The sequence below is a fragment of the Akebia trifoliata genome, chromosome 3 (genome assembly GCF_017979445.1).
Source record: "Akebia trifoliata isolate Shusen 1 chromosome 3, ASM1797944v1, whole genome shotgun sequence".
In the NCBI taxonomy this organism is placed as follows: domain Eukaryota; kingdom Viridiplantae; phylum Streptophyta; class Magnoliopsida; order Ranunculales; family Lardizabalaceae; genus Akebia; species Akebia trifoliata.
In genome coordinates this window covers 24,405,322-24,425,206 of record NC_141377.1, presented here as the reverse complement: position 1 = coordinate 24,425,206, position 19,885 = coordinate 24,405,322, and the positions used below count along the sequence as shown (strand labels likewise).

The following is a 19,885-nucleotide window of genomic DNA, read 5'->3' as shown; positions in this document are numbered from 1 at the left end:
ATGCATGGGATGTATTATAGTGTCATAGCTAACTGAGTTGTCCAATTAAAATACATCAAAAATAAAATAATTGAATCTAAAACTAATCCCAATGAATAAATGAGATAAAATTGTAACTCTAGACCCAAATGAGCTGCAACCTAAATAATTACAAATTTTTTTGTTGGAATCCATTATTGTTGACTTGATTTGTGTTTCACATTATTGGTCCTCGGGATCTTCATGATCTTGAATCTTTAGTCATCCCAATCATGATCTTAGAGTTCAAAAAAAACTCTAGAGTGGTTATGCATGGGACATGCAATATACATATCTATTGATCTGAATAGATCCCAGAATATGTAAGAGATCCGACGATACAATGATGGAGAGAAACTATATGAGTTTACATGTAGGTTGAGAGTTATATGCGAAATAGTTAGGTAAGGCCCTATCGTTAATAGGGTAATTTGTAGTATTTAGGGCATTATCACACACCATACACATACACCCCAACAATGATCATATCAACTTTCCACTTCTCTCAGGTGTAAAAGTTTTGAAACCTTTTCTAAGGAATTAGAGCTTGCTTTGATAGAAGGAATATCACAAGATGTCAACTTCTTGGGTATATCTATTAATGGAATTCAATGTCAATCAAATCAATCTTTAAAATTCAGTTCAAATCAAGCACTAATCTCTCTTCAGACAGGTTTGAATTGGTTATTTCTTAAAAGCAATGTAGAAAGCTCAATGAAATTATAACCTCCTTGATATTGGTGGAGGTTGCAACCTGATCTCTGGAATCCAGTGTGATTGATGACGTAGGACCTCCTTTACAGAAGCAGCAAGCTTTGAATATCTCTTGCCCCAACATAGAAGAGCACACAACCACGTTTGCACATTACTTCTCATTAATGAATTTTTCTATGCTATTCAATTCAGATCTTTACATCTGTTGACAATAAATTTCACAAATCTACCTTGAGATTCGTGAAATTAGATTGCAAATGATTTTATATTGATTTTGATAAAAATGGGAGTACAAATTTTAGTATTTTCCTTTGATTAACGGTCAAGTACAAAAATAAAGATGACGTGTGTAGCTTTTTTCTCTCTAGACTTTGCGCGTGATTAATTGAGAAGGTTGCCTTGATGGTAGCTTTGTTTGTGCTTGATCTTCTGTAAATTTTCTTCTCTTTGGACTTTGTGCTTTATTGGCTAAGAAGGATTTCTTGGTTTCTAGAGAAGGGATTTGAGTTTGATCTTCTCTTTAATTGGAGTTCGAGTCTCTTAAAGAATTGTGCTTTGTCTTTGGAGGATGGCTTGAGAGATTCTCTAGTGGGAGAGCTTCTGTCTTCTAAGAAAGTGATTCTCCTCCCCTCTAAATGAGAGAGGCTCTAGTATTTATAGACTTAAAGTAAGAGGATATTTTCAAATATGCCCCTAACTTAACCGAATTTTACATAATCAGTTTAAATGGTATTTGATTATTGATCCAACCCATTTTAATAGGTTTTGGGCTTAACCAAGGGCTAACCCATTTGTTGGTTGTATGGGCCCAATAATTAATGCTGATCAATTGGATTTGTTAGATCATGGTTTTTATCTGCGAAAACCCAAATTCAAACTATATAAGGCTCGTCCCAGTCAATGGACCTTAATTTAAATGTGTGGGCCCATTTTAGATTTAAAGGCTTTTCGCTAGTTCGGAAGGCGACGAGGCCCGTTTACATTTTGATGCCTACAAATGCCCCCTCAAGTGTGTGTTTCGACGAAGTGGGCAATGTGCTGTTTTAGATTGCCTTTTCCCTCGAATGGTTAGAATTTTGGCGGTTGATATCTTGCCAGAAAATGCATTTGCTCAATGCGTTGAGTATAGAGTTTGGAGTAGACCAATGATGACTGTGGCATGCCCCCATACTGAGCGCGAATTGTGTTAGTGATCATTGCTTGCATTTGTTGAATAGAAAACGAAGTGACAAATACTTGTGGTGGGTCTCGCGCAACATTTTGCAAGCCGGAATAATCTCCTTGTTGTTGTTCTTCAAGCGGAGGTATGTACGTTTTTGGAATGAATCTTGGAAGATGCGAGGGTCCAACACTTGATTCATTCTCTTTGTCTTTTTGTTCCAAATGGCTGACTAGGGTGGCAATTTGAATGTCCTTTTCTTACATTGTTTTTGTGAACCTATTGATGGTGTTTGCCAACTGGACTACTTATTCTTCCATCGTTAGTGCTCCATCTGTCATCACTGCTCTAATAGAGGTGTGAGTTTGCGACGGGGAAGTGATTGTAGAGATCTAGAAAATCCCTTACTTGACTTCAAATCGGATTCAGAATTCGATGAGTTGTTTTCCACAATGTCTTTGTTGCGAGTATCGTTTTTATGGCATATTTCTTGGAGTGATGCTGGAAAGGCTCAACCAGTTTGGAACCACTAGTTTTCGTCATTGTTCGTGTCACAGGATGATCGCGATTGACAACCTGGATAGATTTAGAGTTGGAGAAAAGGATTTTCTTACCTGTTTCAGCAGTAGCTGGTGCCATAACATTGGCGGTGCGAGATGCCATTGATGTTGTTGTTGGTGTTTTTGCAGTTGACTGAAAAATGAGAGGTTGAAATAGTCCCATCGGGCGTGCTAGAAATTTGTCGACAACAAATTTTATAGATGTACCTCGAGATTCGTGAAATAAGATCACAAATGATTGATAGATAAATCAATGATCATAAAGTACTTATTTAAACTTTCATGTAACGGTTATATGTGGCTAAACAACGGAGTTTGAAATCAACATTGGATGTGCAAACTTGAATGTAATTACTAGTTGATTGGAAAAACCTTCCTAAACTCTATACATTGTACATATGCTTTGATTGTTAATGAGTTTGCAGCCATGCTTGAGATTGTTGTATCACTAGTAGACAGTGTAACTATTTGTAATGGCATGTTACTGGAGGTGCTATTTGGTTTCTTCAGTACTTTTGTGAATGATGTGGGTTGCCTTGTGACACTAGACTTATAAGCTTCTTTACTTTCTTGAGTTGTTTTTACAGGGTCGGGTTTAGATGCTTCGGTGGGTGAGGGACCAAATTTTCAACTGGAAAAGAGGGACACCCTCTTTTCTGATTTTGGTCCTTTGAAGGAAAATGAACGCAGAGATCTTAACTGTGCTATAAAGGAATACTTGCTTCTAGCAGGATACCGGCTTACTGCAATGACATTTTATGAAGAGGTGCGTGAGAATTATCTATTAGATTTCTTCTAAAGTTTCCAGGTTGTTTCAATGCATTTCTACAGGATGCATCTAGTACACCTGTCTGAAAATGGTGCTCAATACCAATATTTAGCATATAAGTCATAATGTTAATATTTAGCATAATTAAATATAGGTCACTGCTGATCTTAACTGTTGATATTCAACAGTGGCCTCTTCCTTTTTGCTGCCTCTAATAAGTACAATAACACTGATTACTTTGCTACTAGAGATAGACATTGTTACACCCCCAAATTCGAACTATCATACCCATGATTAAGTGTTACAATCTCGGGATTTGAAATCTGTCATATGATGATAAATACATAATACAATGATTTTTGACAATGGTACAATATACTGCAGCAGAAACATAACTAAATTCATTTAATAAACAAAACAAGAGTTCTATCTCACAATATTTTCTATTTATATACACCAGGACCGGGATCCAACGTTTTATCCAACATGTTTTGTCCTATGTAGGTTAGAAGTTTCGGAATGGATGATTTTCAGTGAGGATGATCTCCTCACCATAGAGATCATCCTCTCACCAAAAATCTGTCCATTCCAAAACTACTAACCCATATAGAACCCGGATCTTGATCGTGGCAAAAAACATAGCCAAAGTGTTTTGTCCTGTATGGGCTAAAAATTTCGGAATTGGCAGATTTTTTTGTGAGGATCTCTAGGGCGTAGAGATCATTCTCACAAAAAATCAGTCCATTCTGAAACTTCTAACCTTAGTATATAAGTTGAAGAATCATGGACTGTTAATTTGTAAACCACTTTTGATGGGGTTAGAAGTTGTGGAACGGGCTGATTTTTTGTGAGGATGATCTCGTCACCATAGAGATCATCCTCACAATAAATCAGCGCATTCTGAAACTTTTAGCCCATATAGGAAAAAACTTTGGCAATCGAACACTGCTCATATATCTATATATAGAGTTCACCCGTGCTTAAGGCATGGGTATCCTCTTTCGGGTTAAGGGGGTAAAAGAAAAAAAAAAAGTGAAGTTGGAGTACGTAGTGGAAATTTTTTAACACGACCCGTGAACATAACATAAAATTAGTGGGTTTGGGGTATTATTGAAATTTTTTAAGGTTAAAGGGGTAAAAGATGAAAAACAATAAAGTGACTTAAAGGAGTAAAAGAGGAAATGTAGTAAAGTTATAAGGGGTGAAGTGTAAAAGAAATAAAGTGGGTCCTACAAAACTATAGTTTGATGGGAGGGTTAAGGGCATAAAAGTAAAAAAAAATAAAGTTGAAAGGGTATTATTAAAGAAATTTGAGGTTAAAGGGATGAAAGATGAAAAACAATAAAATAGGTTAAAAGCGGTCAAAGAGAAAATATATTTAAGTTAGAGCAGTGAAAATACAGTTGAGGGGGTAAAAAGAAAAAAACAATAAAGTGGGTCCCATACAAGGGGTTGTGTCTCTCAATTGACCAACTCAGTTGTGTTTTATAATATATATATATATATATATATGGGTTAAAATTTTGGATTGGGCTGATTTTTTGTGAGGATGTCTCTATGGTAAGGAGATAAAAAAATCAGCCCATTTTGAAACTTCTAACCCCATCATAAGGGATTTACAAGTTGAAGAATTGTGGACCGTCGATTTTTACCGTTAATTTGTAAACTACTTTTGATGGGGTTAGAAGTTTCAAAATGAGCTGATTTTTGTGAGGATGATCTTTCCTTACCATAGAGATCATCCTCACAAAATAATCAGCCCATTCCAAAACTTTTAACCCATATAAGACAAAGTTTGGCTCCCGAATGTTGGCCGCTGAACTTGACCCATATATATATATATATACACAAGGCCATGATCAAGGGACAACTATTTGTTACTACATTTTTTACAATACCATCCGGATGTCTTCCATTTTTTCAATCTTTTTACATCAACGTTAGATGCTGTTGGATCTTGTAAAATGGATGCATCTAGGCAATGCAAAAGTTGTAACAACTAGCTGTCCCCCAATCCCAACCTTCATGGGACAACAATTGTGATAACATCTATGACAACGGATTTTTATAAACCACTTTTGATGGGGTTATAAGTTTCAGACTGAGCTGATTTTTGGTGAGGATAAATCTCTATGGTGAGGAGATTATCCTCACAAAAAATAAGCCCATTCCAAAATTTCTAACCCATAAAAGACAAAAACCGTTGTCATAGATGTTGTCACAGTTGTTATCCCATGAACCGCACCCATATAGGGTAGTGTGTTTGGTTGCCAACTTCCTAGCCAAAGTGTTTTGTCCTATATGGGTTAAAAGTTTCGGAATGGGCTGATTTTTTGTGTTGAACCCAATCCACATAGTTGTGTGTGTGTGGTTTGTGCGATATTGCATGTACCCAGGGGATTTGGGCGAGATATGGTGCTCTAAGAGGCCAGTTGCCTCATCTCTGTTTGTTGGCCCTATGGGTCCAAAAGCCCCGTCATCAAATATATATACATAGGGAGCATTCAAGGGACAAGTAAAAACATATGAAAAAACAATCAGTTTTTCAAAATATGGGTTAGAAGTTTCGCATTGAGCTTATTTTTTGTGAGGATGATCTCTATGATGAGAAGATCATCCTCACAAAAAATCAGTTCAATCTGAACCTTCTAACCCCATCAAAAGTGATTTAGAATGTGGACCGTCGATTTTTTACTAAATATATATATGAGGAGCGTTTAAGGGACATAAGTAAAATCATATGTAAAAACAATCATTTTTTTAAAATATGGGTTAAAAGTTTCAGATGGAGTTCATTTTTTGTGAGGATGATCCCTACAAACAAAAAATCAGCCCAATCTGAAACTTCTAAATCCATCAAAAGTGGTTTACAAATTATTGGTAAAAATTGACGGTCCATATTCTAAATCACTTTTGATGGGGTTAGAAGGTTCAGATTGGGCTGATTTTTTGTGAAGATGATCTTCTCATCATAGAGATCACCCTCACAAAAAATCAGCTCAATCCGAAACTTCGAGTCCATATTTTGAAAAAATGCTTGTTTTTTATATATGTTTTTACTTATGTCCCTTGAACGCTCCCCGATATATATCTATGTAGGGAGCTGTTTGGGCGCCAACATTTTGGCCACCACGTTTTTTTCCGACATGGCTTGGAAAGGATGATCTCTATGATGAGGAGATCATCCTCACCAAAAAATCAGCCAATTCCGAACTTCTAACCCCGTCAAAAGTGGTTTACAAAAAATGGACGGTTCACGATTCTTCAACTCATAAACATGGGGTTAGAAGTTTTGGAATTGGCTGATTTTTGGTGAGGAGTATCTCCTCATCATAGAGATCATCCTCATAAAACATCAGCCCATTTTGAAACTTCTAACCCATGTATGACAAGATGTGGTGGTCAAAACATTGGCTAAATAGTTGGCCCCAGAACGAGGCCTATATATATATATGGATGGGTTGTTGGAGTATTTGGTGTTGCCAGTTACTATTGACCTCGTCAGTAAGGTAATCATGGTCTAAAAGAGTCTTCTATTCACAGGAATGGTGTAACAACCACTTTTTCCTTGGATACCAAGTTGCAGGTTAAGATTCAAGGAGAAATAAGAGGATGAGTAAGACAGGTAATAATGGAGGAACAGAGATGGGATCGATTGCCCCCCCACCTTCCTTAACAAGCCTTGTATGGTAATCAAGGAAAATTCCAAATTGTCCACATGTTTGAATTACGTTCTATCACTTTTTAAGAAGTTTTATTGAAAAGCTTTGAGCTAATAATCACATATGTATTTATCCACACCTATAATTGTTATATTTCCTACGTTTTCTTTTACATTCACCAATGTTTAAAATTGGGCTCCAACATGGGCACCAATACTTCATTTTGACATTACTGGTACCTTCTATGTACGTTCAGCATTTATTTATCTTAGATGCAGTTCTGTTTTCCTATTTATTGGAACATTATCCTAACTTGTCTATGCCTTTCCTGCAGGTTACAGACCAGAACCTTGATGTTTGGCAGAACACACCTGCTTGTGTAGTAGATGCTTTGCGCCATTATTATTATCACTACCTTTCATCGACTGCAGAGGCTGCTGAGGTAATTCATAAAATGCTGATCAGACTGCTGAGTTTCTTATCAAGAAATTTCTTAGGGAGATTGCAAATCATATATTCCTTTAAATTATTTCTTTGTAATATATTGCATTTTTTCTGCAAAGTACATTTTAAAGGTTATAGGAGAGCCTCATAAAAATGCCTTGAGGTGCAAGGAAAAACATGTAAAAACAGCTGAGGTGTATGCCTCAGATGAAGATGTGTGTGCCTTAGCATGAGGAATGAGTGAGGTGCACATTTTTGGGTGAAGAGTACACCTCACACCTTATGCACACACATAGACACAAATATATGCATATGCATAATGTGTATGAATCTGCATTGATACATACATATGTGACGCAAGATGGTGAGGGAAGAAAGGAAAATGGGGAATTAGGAAATTTGGTTTAGGATTGGATTAAGGATTTTGGTAGGATATGGGAAAATAAGGGGGTTTAGGGAAATTTGATTAGGGATTGGGTTAAGGATTTTGGCTAGAATAGGATAAACCCAAAAGTAGAATAATTTTTTTTTGTTGCAATTACGACATTTTTAGTAGGATAGATGAAAATGGTTAAAGGTCAAGGTTTATAGGGTAAGGATTACTAGTTAAGGAAATATGAATAGTGTTAAGGGTTAAGGGTTAAGGTTTGTAGGTTTCAAGAATCAAGAACCAAGAACCAATAATCGAGACTCAAGAATCAAGAATTCAAGAATTCAAAAATTTTAAAAAGTTAAAGAGACAATAATAAAAAGAAAAATAAAGATTAGAAGAAAAAAATAGAAGGGATAGAAAGATAGAACCTTAAAATCACACCAAGGATTTTTTCCAATCACACCAAGAATGGTGGAGAACTCACTTTATTTCATGAAAGAAACTCATTCTCTGTTCATCAAATCTTTTTTGTTTCTTAAAAACAAATCCATAATACAATTTATATGAAGAAAATAAATATAAGAGTCCTAATTAAACTAAAACACCAAATAAATAACCTAATTCTCGTAATTTTCTCTCTCCTAATTTTTTAATCCTAATAAACTTAGATAAAAGACAAACTAAAATTACTAAACTGCCCCTAAATATTATACTAATACCATGAGCCAATAAAACATCAACATAAGTCCCAAAAACATAAAATTAAAGCATTAAAACAGAAATCTAAATAAAAACTAAAATCTATTCTTTAAGATTTGATGTCCCCATCAATTCTCCTCGGTTGGAAGATTCCGCCACCGACGAAAGAAAATTGTGGCAATTCCCCAGATTTGAAGTCCTTATTATCCAAATGCAATCTGATCCTGACTTGCTTCTCAACCAATACATCTTAGGGTGGGGTCTTCCACTTTAATTCATCCCGAAGTTGAGTTTTCAATTCGATCTCTTCCCAAATGTAAAAACATGGAACTAAATTTGGACACTCATTTTTTTAGAGGAATCAAAGCTAGCATAATCATTGATTTATCCAAAACATTATCTCCCTTTTCTTTTTCATGAGATAAAATTGGTGTTAAAATCAAAGGATGTAGCAGCTCCACAATTTCCTATGCCAATTGTTTAGATTCTTCAGATTTAGATTCTTCTTCTAAAATCAATGTTGATATCTTACACTTGTCAATCTCACTCTCGCTTAAATTGGGATCATAGATTTCTTCCTCGATTTCTTTATTATTCCCCTTAAGTTTAGGCGTATGGATTTTGATCACATTTGATTCATTATCCTAGTTCGAGCACTCCGATTTATAGTATCCAAAACAATTGCACTTGGAGAACAAGTTTTGTTGCCTAAACTCTTCATACCATGGATCACATATTTGCTTGTGATTTTCGCTTTCCTTTATAATATGAACAAGAACAATGAGAAATATGCTCAAGAGTGACATGTTTGATGTAAGTTTGACAACATAGCTGTTAGTTCATCTGAGAACATGCCTATCAGTCCATTTTCAATCAACGTGATTTGCTAATTTGTGTTGTTTGAACCTAGTCTCTGATTTCACATTTGATGCAGGATGGTGAGGGAAGAAGAGGGAAAATGGGGAGTTTGGAGATTATGTTTAGGATTGGGTTATGGATTTGGGTAGGATAAGGGAAAATGAGGGAGTTTAGGGAAATCTGATTGGGGATTGGGTTAGGATAGGGTATACCCTAAAGTAAATTTTTTTTTTACAACTACGACATTTTCTGTAGGATATATGAAAAGGGTTAAAGGTTAAGGTTTAGAGGGTAAGGATTAAAGGTTAAGGAGATATGAAAAGAGTATTAAGGGTTGAGGTTTATGGGTTTCAAGAATCAAGAACCAAGAAGCACGACTCAAGAATCAAGAATTCAAGAAAGTTAAAGAGAAAATAATAAAAAGAAAACTAAAGATTAGAAGAAAAAAGAGAAGGGATAGAAATATAGAACATTGAAATCACATCAATAATGGTGGAGAATTCACTTCAGTCCATGAAAGAAACTCATTTCTTATTCATTAAATCTTTTAGTTTTTAAAAAAAAAATCCCCAATATAATCTATATTAAGAAAATAAATCTAAGAATCCCAATCAAACTAAAACACTAAATAAATAACTTAATTTTCGTAATTTTCTCTTTCCTTTTTCAATCCTAATAAACTTAAACATAAGACAAACTAAAATTACTAAACTACCCCTAAATATTATATTAATACAACGAGTCAATAAAACATCGAAATAAACTTCAAAAACATAAAATTAAAGTCCTAAAATAGAAATCTAAATAAAAATTAAAATCTACTCTTCAAGATTTGATGTCTCCATCAATTCTACTTAGTGGGAAAGATTTCACCATTGACGAAATAAAATTGTGGTAATTCCCTAGCATATGAAGGCCTTATAATCCAAATGCAATTTAATCTTGCTTCTCAACAAATACATCCTAGGGTGGTGTTTTCCACTTTAATTAATACCAAAGTTAAGAGTCTTCAATTCGATCTCTTCCCAAATGTTAAAAACATCAAACCAAATTTGGACTCATTTTTTTTAGAGGAACCAAAGCTAGCATAATCACTGATTTATCCAAAACATTATCCACCTTTTCTTTTTCATGAGATAAAATCGGTGTTAAAATCAAAGGATGTAGTGGTTCCACAATTTCCTGTGTCAATTGTTCAGATTGTTTAGACTTAGATCCTTTTTCTAAAACCAATAATGATGTCTCACACTTGTCGATCTCACTTGCTTAAATCGGGATAATAGGTTTCTTCCTCAATTTTTCCATTACTCCCCTTGAGTTTAGGCGCAGGGACGTAGATCACATTTTATTCATTTTCCCAATTCGAGCACTTCGATTTATAGTATCCAAAACGACTGCACTTGGGGCACAAGTTTTGTTGCCTGAACTCTTCATACCATGGATCATATGATTGCCTGTGATTCTCGATTTCCTTTATAATATGATCATGAGTGATGCGGAAATAGGCCCAAGAGTAGCATGTTTGACGTAAGTTTGACAATGTAGCTATTAGTTCATCTAAGAACATGCTTGTTGAGTCCATCTTCCATCAACGCGATCTGCTAATTTGTGTTGTTTGAACCTAGTCTTTGATACCAAAGATGATGTCGGATGGTGAGGGAAAAAGAGCAAAAATGGGGAATTAGGAAATTATGTTTAGGATTGGATTAAGGATTGGGTAGGATTAGGGAAAATAAAAGGGGTTTAGGGAAATTTGATTGGTGATTAGATTAAAGATTTAGGCTAAGATAGGGTAAACTCAAAAGTAAACTAATTTCTTTTACAATTATGACATTTTCAGTAAGATAGATGAAAAGGGTTTAAAGGTTAAGGTTTGTAGGGTAAGGATTAATGGTTAAGGAAATATGAAAAGTATTAAGGGTGAGGTTTGTAGGTTTCAAGAATCAAGAACTGAGACTCAACAATCAAAAATTCAAGTTAAAGAAAAAATAATAAAAATAAAAATAAAAATTAGAAGAAAAATAGATGGGATAGAAAGATAGAACCTTGGAATCACACCAAAAGTTTCTCGGAATCACACAAAATTGTAAGGAACTCACTTCACTCCATGAAAGAAACTCATTATTCATCAAATTTTTTCTTGTTTTTAAAAGAAAATCCCTAATACAATCTATATAAAGAAAATAAATCTAAGAGTCCTAATCAAACTAAAACACCAAATAAATGATCTAATTTTCATAACTTTCTCTCTCCTAATTTTTTAGCCCTAATAAACTTATATAAAAGACAAACTAAAATTACAAAACTACCCTAAATATCAAAATAAGCCCCCAAAACATAAAATTAAAGCCCTAAAACAAAGTCTAAATAAAAATTAAAATCTACTCTTCAAGATTTGATGTCCCATCAATATGTGCGTGATTAGTCTTGCCCGAAGGATGGGGATACTTACGATAAGATGTGTGTGTGTGTGTGTGTGATTGATATTGAAAATAACAAAATTAGGGCAATCACACAAATTTGAAGATTCAGATTCATGTATTCAAATTCCAAGTTTTTTTTTTGGATAAATCAAAGATCTTTATTAAAAGCATGGTCAAGATGATCATGAAGCAAAGAACAAAACAAAACTACAAACATGAAAAGAAACAAAACCCAACCTAATCTGAGATACTACACCCTTACTCCCACTTGGTTACAAAATCTTCAAAGAAGACTCCCTTAGATTCCCAAAAACCTTATTCCACAAAAATAAAGAACCCAAGATAGATAGAAGGATTCCTTAAAACGAAGACTCCTTCCCCTCAAAGGTCCTAAGATTCCTTTCTTACCAAATCTCCTAAAAAATCGCAAACGGAATAAAGCTCCACAATTTACTTTTGAAGCCCAAAAAACCCATACTAATAACTACCTTACTATCCATTAGATCATGAAAAGAGCAAGGGGCACACCACGCCACCTAAAAAGGTCAAATGTGGTAGTACCAAATGATGCAGGACGGTGATACCAAAGTTTATAGATTGGTTTCTTGAAACTTGAAAAGATTAAAAAGTTCTTGATGGTTTCTTGATTTCTCACGAATTAAAAAAAAAATGTAGAAAAGATGGATTGAAGAAGAGATAGAGGATAATAAGAAAATTAAAGAAAGGAAAAAAATGATATTTACCTTGGAATCACCCTAATGATTTCCATGGCATCAACCACATTGAATGCATCAACACTCAAAAGAAAACATTTTATTTATTCCATTAGTCTCTCCATAATTGAACCCTAATACAATCTATAAAGATAGAAAATCAACCAAGAATCCTAATAAAACTAAAATACTAAATAAAATAACCTAATTTTCGTAACTTTCTCTCTCCTAATTTTTCAACCTGAATAAATTTTAATAAAAGATAAACTAAAGTTTCTAAATTGTCTTTAAATATTGTACTATAGGACCATGGGCCAATAAAACATCAAAATAAGCCCTAAAATAGAAATTGAAATTGAAACTAAAATTTGCCCTTCAAGATTTGATATCCCCATCAATTCTCCTCGGTTGGGAAGATTTCACCACTGGCAAAATAAAATTGTAGTAATTCCCCAACAAGTGAAGTTTCTGTAATCCACATGTAATCTGATTCAAACTTGTTTCTCAACTAATGCATCCCAGGGTGGGGTCTTTCATTTTAATTCATCTCGAAGTTGAGTCTTCAGTTCAATCTCTTCCCAAATGTTGACATTATTGAATCAAATTTGAACTCTCATTTTTTGACAGGAACCAAAGTTGACATAACTCACTGATTTATCTAAAACATTATCTACATTTTCTTTGTCATGGGATCAAATTGGTGTTAAAAGCAAAGTATGTTGTGGATCCACAATTTCCTGCCAGTTGTTCAAATTCTTCAGACTTAGATTCTTCTTCAAGAACCAATAATGATGTTTCACACTCGTAAATCTCACTCTCGCATAAATCAGGCTTATAGATTTCTTCATCAATTTTTTCATTACTCACCTTGAGTTTAGGTGCAGGACTTTTATCACATTTGTCCCATTATCCCTACTCGAGTACTCTGATTTAAAGTATCCAAAATGATTGTACTTGGAGCACAAGTTTTGTTGTCTGAACTCATACCATAAATAACTTAATTGCCTATGCTCTTTGCTTTCCTTTATAATACGGTCATGGACAATGCGAAAATATGCTTGAGAGTAGCGCGTTCGACGTAATTTTGAAAATATATTTTTCAAATCTTTTGAGAACATCTCTTTTGAGTTCATCTCCCTTCAACGCTATCTACTAATTTGTGTTGCCTGAACCTAGTCTCTGATTCCAAATTTGATGCAGGACGGTGAGGGGAGAACAGTAAATAAGGGGATTTAGGGAATTCTGGTTGGGGATTGGGTTAAGGATTTGAGTAGGATAGGGGAAAATAAGGGGTTAGGGTAAGGCTTATGATTTTGGGTAAGGATTTGGGCTACACTAAAGAAAATGGTTTGAAAAATTTTATATATATATATATATATATATATATATATATATATATATATATATATTTTCAAAAAAAGGGTTTAGTAATAGAGTATTGGGTAGATTTGAAAAAAAGATTAATGAAATAAGGGTTAAAGAAAATGGGAAGGGATTAAGGGTTAAAGATTTGGAAAAGAGATTAATGAAATAATGGTTAAAGAAAATGGGGAAGGATTTAAGGGTTGAAGTTTGTAGGTTTCAAGAATCAAGAAAGGGGTTTGAAGAATCAAGAATTTTAGAAAATCAAGACAAGGAAGAAAAATAAAATTAAGAAAAACAAAAGAGTAGAAAGGAAAAATAAATATTAGAAGAAAAGAATTTTGTATTGGACTCACTCTAAAATGGCCTCACACCACACCCATTGTTGGGAAGATCAAGTTCAAGCTCTCTTTTTATTCATCATTCTTCATTTAAAAAAACCTAATACAATCTATATAAAGAAAATAAATCTAAGAGCCCTAATTAAACTAAAACACCAAATAAACAACCTAATTTTCATAACTTTCTCTCTTCTAATTTCTAACCCTGATAAACTTAAATAAAAGATAAAGAAAAATGACTAAAATGCCCCTAAATATTATACTAAACCATGAGCTAATAAAACATCAAAATAAGCCCAAAAAACATAAAATTAAAATCTTAAAACAGAAATCTAAATAAAACTAAAATCTACTCTTCAAGGTTTGATGTCCCCATCACCAAATCTCTGAGCCCACCTTGCAATAGATAAGTATGTGATCCATCGTCTCGCCATCCTCCTTACATAACCCACAATAGTTGACTGAGATGATGATTCTCTTCATTACATTGTCCAAAGTTAAGATTTTCCCCAAGGAAGCTGCCCAAACAAAGAAGGCAACTTTTGACGGAACTTTGGGCCCCACACTTGTACCACAAGAAAGGTCCTAACTTGTTCCCATGCCAAAACACAATAAAAGGTTTCGATAGAAAACACCCCAATCTTCCCCGGATCCCAAATGCGCGAGTCTTCTTCCCTTAAGCTTATGACCATCGAATCAACCACTGCGACGGGACTAATCGTCGAGTTTAGTTCCCAATTGTTAAAAGCTCATCTGAAACCAAAGTTCCACGTCAAACCAGAGTTCGGAGTACTCATAAAAAAAAATACTTGCACTTTTTTTAAAAGACAAAGCAAAGAGATCCAGAAATTTCTCACTTAAGGGTTTCAAGCCGCACCAAATATCCTCCTAGAATCTCTCCTTTAACCAATTCCCTATCTTAAAATTGACAATTTCCTGAAACTGAGGGAAAACCTTTAAAATACCTTTCCACATTCCACAATCGTAAGTCCCACGAGAACAACCATTAAGCCACCCGAATAACCTCTCTCCAAACTTTGTTGCTATGACTACTCTCCAGAAACTTTTACGCTCAGTTCCAAATCTCCATAACCAATTGCCAAAAAGAGCTTGGTTCATCTTCTTTAAGTTCTGAACCCCAAGGCCGCCAACCTTTCTCGTAAGACAAACACACTTCTAGTTAACCAAGTGGAATTTCCTATTCCCATCTCTATTATGCCAAAGGAAATCTCTAGATAACTTACTCAAACTTTTCTCCACCGAGCTTGGCATGTTGAAGAGGAAAAGGTAGTAAACCGGTATACTAGCTAAGGTATTTTTCAACAATGTTAATTTCACCTTCTTTCCAAAATTGGGTCCCAAATTGCCTTGATATTGTAAGCGGCACCCAAGGGGAGCCCTAGATAAGTAGAGGTTAAGCAACCCACTTGGAAACCCATCATTGCCTCAAGCTCTTCTATATTATCCACCCTCCAGACTGCGAAAACCTTACTTTTTCTTAGATTCAAGGGGATCCTAAAGTCTCGAAACAAATGAGTAACCCATTCAAGAAACGTATTTGATGTAAATAGACGTCCAAAAAAATCAAGGTGTCATCCGCAAATTGAAGGTGCGAAATTAACGGTCCTTGAATGCTCACGCTAAGACTTGACAACTCTCTGTTTGCTATTGCCTTACCCACCATCCTTCCAAAAGCTTATTCTACAATAATGAAGAGAAAAGGCGACAAAGAATCTCCTTGCCTCAAGCCTTTCAAACTCCTAACTAGTCAGTGACCCATTAACTAGAATCAAGAAAGCCGCAATGAAAGCGCATTTCATGACCCAACCGATCCATCTCTGCCCGAAGCCCATATAACCTAACAAGTACTTCAAGCTACTCCAACTCACATGGTCATAAGTTTTCTCAAGATCTACCTTGCAAACTATTCTAGGGATACCTGACTAAGTGTAGTCAAGGTGAGCGCCTCAAGACGGGGGGGGGGGGGGGGGAACCGAAAGCGCCTTAATACATGTGAGGCGAGGCAGTTTAAGTGAGGCACACCAAGGCGCATGCCTCAGTCAAAGCACAAGATGCACCAGGTGTGCCCCTTACGAAAAATGAATTACTTTATTTAATTAAAACACTAATTTCCAATTTGATTGTATACTTTTTATATATAGAATAAAATTTATTTTGAAAGTTCAATGTTTTACGATTAAAAATATTGAATTTTACATTTGGTGATTTTTACTTGGCTCAAGCTTGTTAGGACTTAGTTGACTTAGGCCTAATACGGGTATTAGACTAGTATAAGGTTGAGCTTGCTTTTTTAGGGCCTGGTTAGTGCTCAACCAAGCCTGATCAAAACCTACCCATTGATAGCCATAGCTGTTGTTCTGTCGTAGCAGCAACAACACATGTTGGTGGCCAACTTTTACTTCTTTTTCTTCCCTTCTTTTTATTCTCCTTATTCTTCTCAACCTTTTCTTTTACCATTGATCTTTCTTCTTCTTGAAGTGTGAATACTTTAAGTTCTTTGTAAAAACTCCCATTTGTATATGTTATAGTTGTAAAATATCTAGAACCCACCTTTCCTAATACGGGTATTAGACTAGTATAAGGTTGAGCTTGCTTTTTTAGGGCCTGGTTAGTGCTCAACCAAGCCTGATCAAAACCCACCCATTGATAGCCATAGTTGTTGTTCTGCCGTAGCAGCAACAACACATGTTGGTGGCCAACTTTTACTTCTTTTTCTTCCCTTCTTTTTATTCTCCTTATTCCTCTCAACCTTTTCTTTTACCATTGATCTTTCTTCTTCTTGAAGTGTGAATACTTTAAGTTCTTTGTAAAAACTCCCATTTGTATATGTTATAGTTGTAAAATATCTAGAACCCACCTTTCACTATTAAAATTTTTAATTTTGATAATTTTATTGTGCCTTACTTTACTTAGGCGTGTGCCTCGCCTTGCGTCTCAAGCACTAGGAGGCCATTGCACCTTCTCTTCACCCTTAACTACACTACCTGACTTCAACCTTGAATCAATGCATTCGTTAGCGACCATAATTCCATCCAAGAGTTGTCTACCTTTTACGAAAGCACCTTGCTGAGATCTAATAATACCTTCCAAAACCAAGTTCAACCTATCTGCGAAGAATTTCAAAATTATCTTGTAGGTAGCTCCCACAAGATTGATAGGTCTCAAATCTAAAATGTCTTCCACCCCTTCTTTCTTAAGGACTAAGGTGATGAAAGTCCCATTCAAACCAATGTCCAAAAAACCATCCTTGTAAAATCGTGAATAACCACCATGAGGTCTTCTTTGATCACCTCCCAACAAGCATTGAAAAACCCCATAGAAAAACCATCCGGTCCTGGTGATTTAAAACTACACATACCTGACACAATAAGATGAACTTCCTTCTCCTCAAAAGGACGCTCCAATCACCCCTTTTGGTCTAAAGATATTGCATCAAAGTCCAACTGATCTAGGAGCGGCCGAGACAAATGGTCTTCAATGTAAAGTTTTGTGTAGAACTCAACAATCCCTTCTCTTATACTTTCCTCATCGCACTTCCAATCTCCATTGATCTTAAGCTTGGAGATGAATGCCAAGTTTTAATGCCTTACATTAATAATGATACAAGATATTATTGTTTTATATTTCAGTGAGGGGAGGGGGGGGGGAGGGAGGGGGGGCGGGCAGTTCATGGGACATATGTAAAATAAAAACATATGTAAAAACAATGGTTTTTTGAAATATGGGTTAGAGGTTTTGGATTGAGCTGATTTTTTGCGAGGATGATCACTATGATGAGAAGATCATCCTCACAAAAATTAATCTCAATCTGAAACTTCTAAATCCATCAAAAGTGATTTACAAATTATTGGCAAAAATTGACAAAAAATCGACGATCCACATTCTAAATCACTTTTAATGGGGTTAGAAGTTTCAGATTGGACTGATTTTTTTTCGGATGATCTTCCCATCATAGAGATCATCCTCACAAAAAATCAGCTCAATCCGAAACTTCTAACCTATATTTTGAAAATTTATTAATGTTACATTGTTTACATATGTTTTTTCATATGTCCCTTGATCCGTTCCCTTCAGTGAGAAAGAAATATTTTATATTTCAATAATTGAAAGTTTCTGCAGTATATAATTATTTTATGTTCATTTGCCAAAATATACTACATATTGTTTTTCAATAACTTTCTCTAACTAAACATTACGTAAAATATTTATGAATCAAATCAATTCAACAACTTCTTTGCATATACTATTAGTTTAATTCAAACCTTTTTTTGAACATGGGCTGTCTCAATTACCTACTTCATTAGTCAATCGTCAATACAGAATGCTGAAGTAGAAGAAAAAGTGTTGCTGAAGTAGGAGAAAAAGTATCCTTTGCACCCCTTTTAACATTCTATATTGTACATTAGATATTTTCACAAAAACTCGCCGAACCCAAATCTGCCATTCATTCAAATAACCTCTTAGAAGAATCAATAACATAGATGAGCACACCATAAACTAGGGCTTTAAAATTAGAACTCTAATCCTCAGTCAAAAATCTTGAACTTCTGTATTTGGCATAGAGACACATTGATGTATCTAGCTTCTACGGAATTTGGTAAAAAATTAAAAATGTTACAATACCATGCACCAAAACACATCCAATCTATTGGAACTTATTTCTATCTACTTTTATGATCCCCTTTTGTACTTGACCATATATGAATCAAAATGTAAATGCTACCAGTTATACATGGTTAATATCTACCAAATTTCACAGCTATGTCTGATTTGGACTCATGCATAAATAATATTGTTGTTTGTCCTGCAGGAGAAAATCTCCCTTCTTCGAGAAAATGAGTCGTTACAAAAGGAAAATGAGAGACTGATTCATGAGAAAGATTCATTGCTAAAAAACAAGGATTTAGCTGATGGTCAAATAATGGCATTAACAAAATCTGCAGAAACTCTCCAGAAGGACCTCAAGGACAAGGAGGTTCTGGTAGTTTTCACATATTACACTGAATCTTTTGTTACAGCTTAGTTCTAGCCATGGTTTTAAATCTTGTCTGAGACTGAGATGACTCACCCTGAGTCATCTTAGTATTGTCCATGAACGAGACAGATAGACAAGGAATCTCACATATGCAAAATCTCGCAAGACAAATGAGATGACTCGGACGATATTTTGAAAATGTCGGCCAAGTCAGTAAAACTCGTATGAGTCAACCAGAATTTTGTATATATATATATATATATATATAGGGTAGCTTTCAATGGCAAACTTTTTGGCAAAACATTTTTCAAAACATGAGTTAGAAGTCTTGGAATGGGCTGATTTTTGGTGAGGATGATCTCTACGGTGAGGAGATCATCCTCACCAAAAATCAGCCCATTCCAAAACTTCTAACCCATGTTTACAAGCTGAAAAATCGTGGACTGTCCATTTTTTGTAAACTGTTTTTGATGGGGTTAGAAGTTTTGGAATGGGCTGATTTTTGGTGATGATGATCTCCTCGTGGAGATCATCATCACCAAAAATCAGCCCATTCCAAAACCTCTAACTCATGTTTTGAAAAATGTTTTGCCAAAAAGTTGGCCATTGAATGCCCCCCATATATATATATATATATATATATAGTGGTTAGCATATGAAGTTGGGCTCAAGGGGGTTTGAACCTAGGACGTGGGAACAACAGTCCACACATCTTACCACTTAGCTAGTGGACACTCCAAAAAATTAAAATTTTTATTATCTAAGTAAAATATGATTTAATGATTAAACATCTT

The 19,885-nt window shown here is 35.0% G+C and overlaps 1 protein-coding gene across 1 annotated transcript in view; it reads left to right on the top strand.

Annotated features, from left to right (window-relative positions):
- Nucleotides 1-19,885, top strand: part of LOC147406180 (HEAT repeat-containing protein) — a 34,801-nt gene that overhangs the window by 6,762 nt on the left and 8,154 nt on the right. The window contains exons 3-5 of the mRNA XM_086434144.1: nucleotides 3,039-3,217; nucleotides 7,217-7,324; nucleotides 18,927-19,097. Of these exons, the coding sequence (XP_086290270.1) occupies nucleotides 3,039-3,217; nucleotides 7,217-7,324; nucleotides 18,927-19,097 (458 nt within the window). The remainder of the gene's footprint in view (nucleotides 1-3,038; nucleotides 3,218-7,216; nucleotides 7,325-18,926; nucleotides 19,098-19,885) is intronic.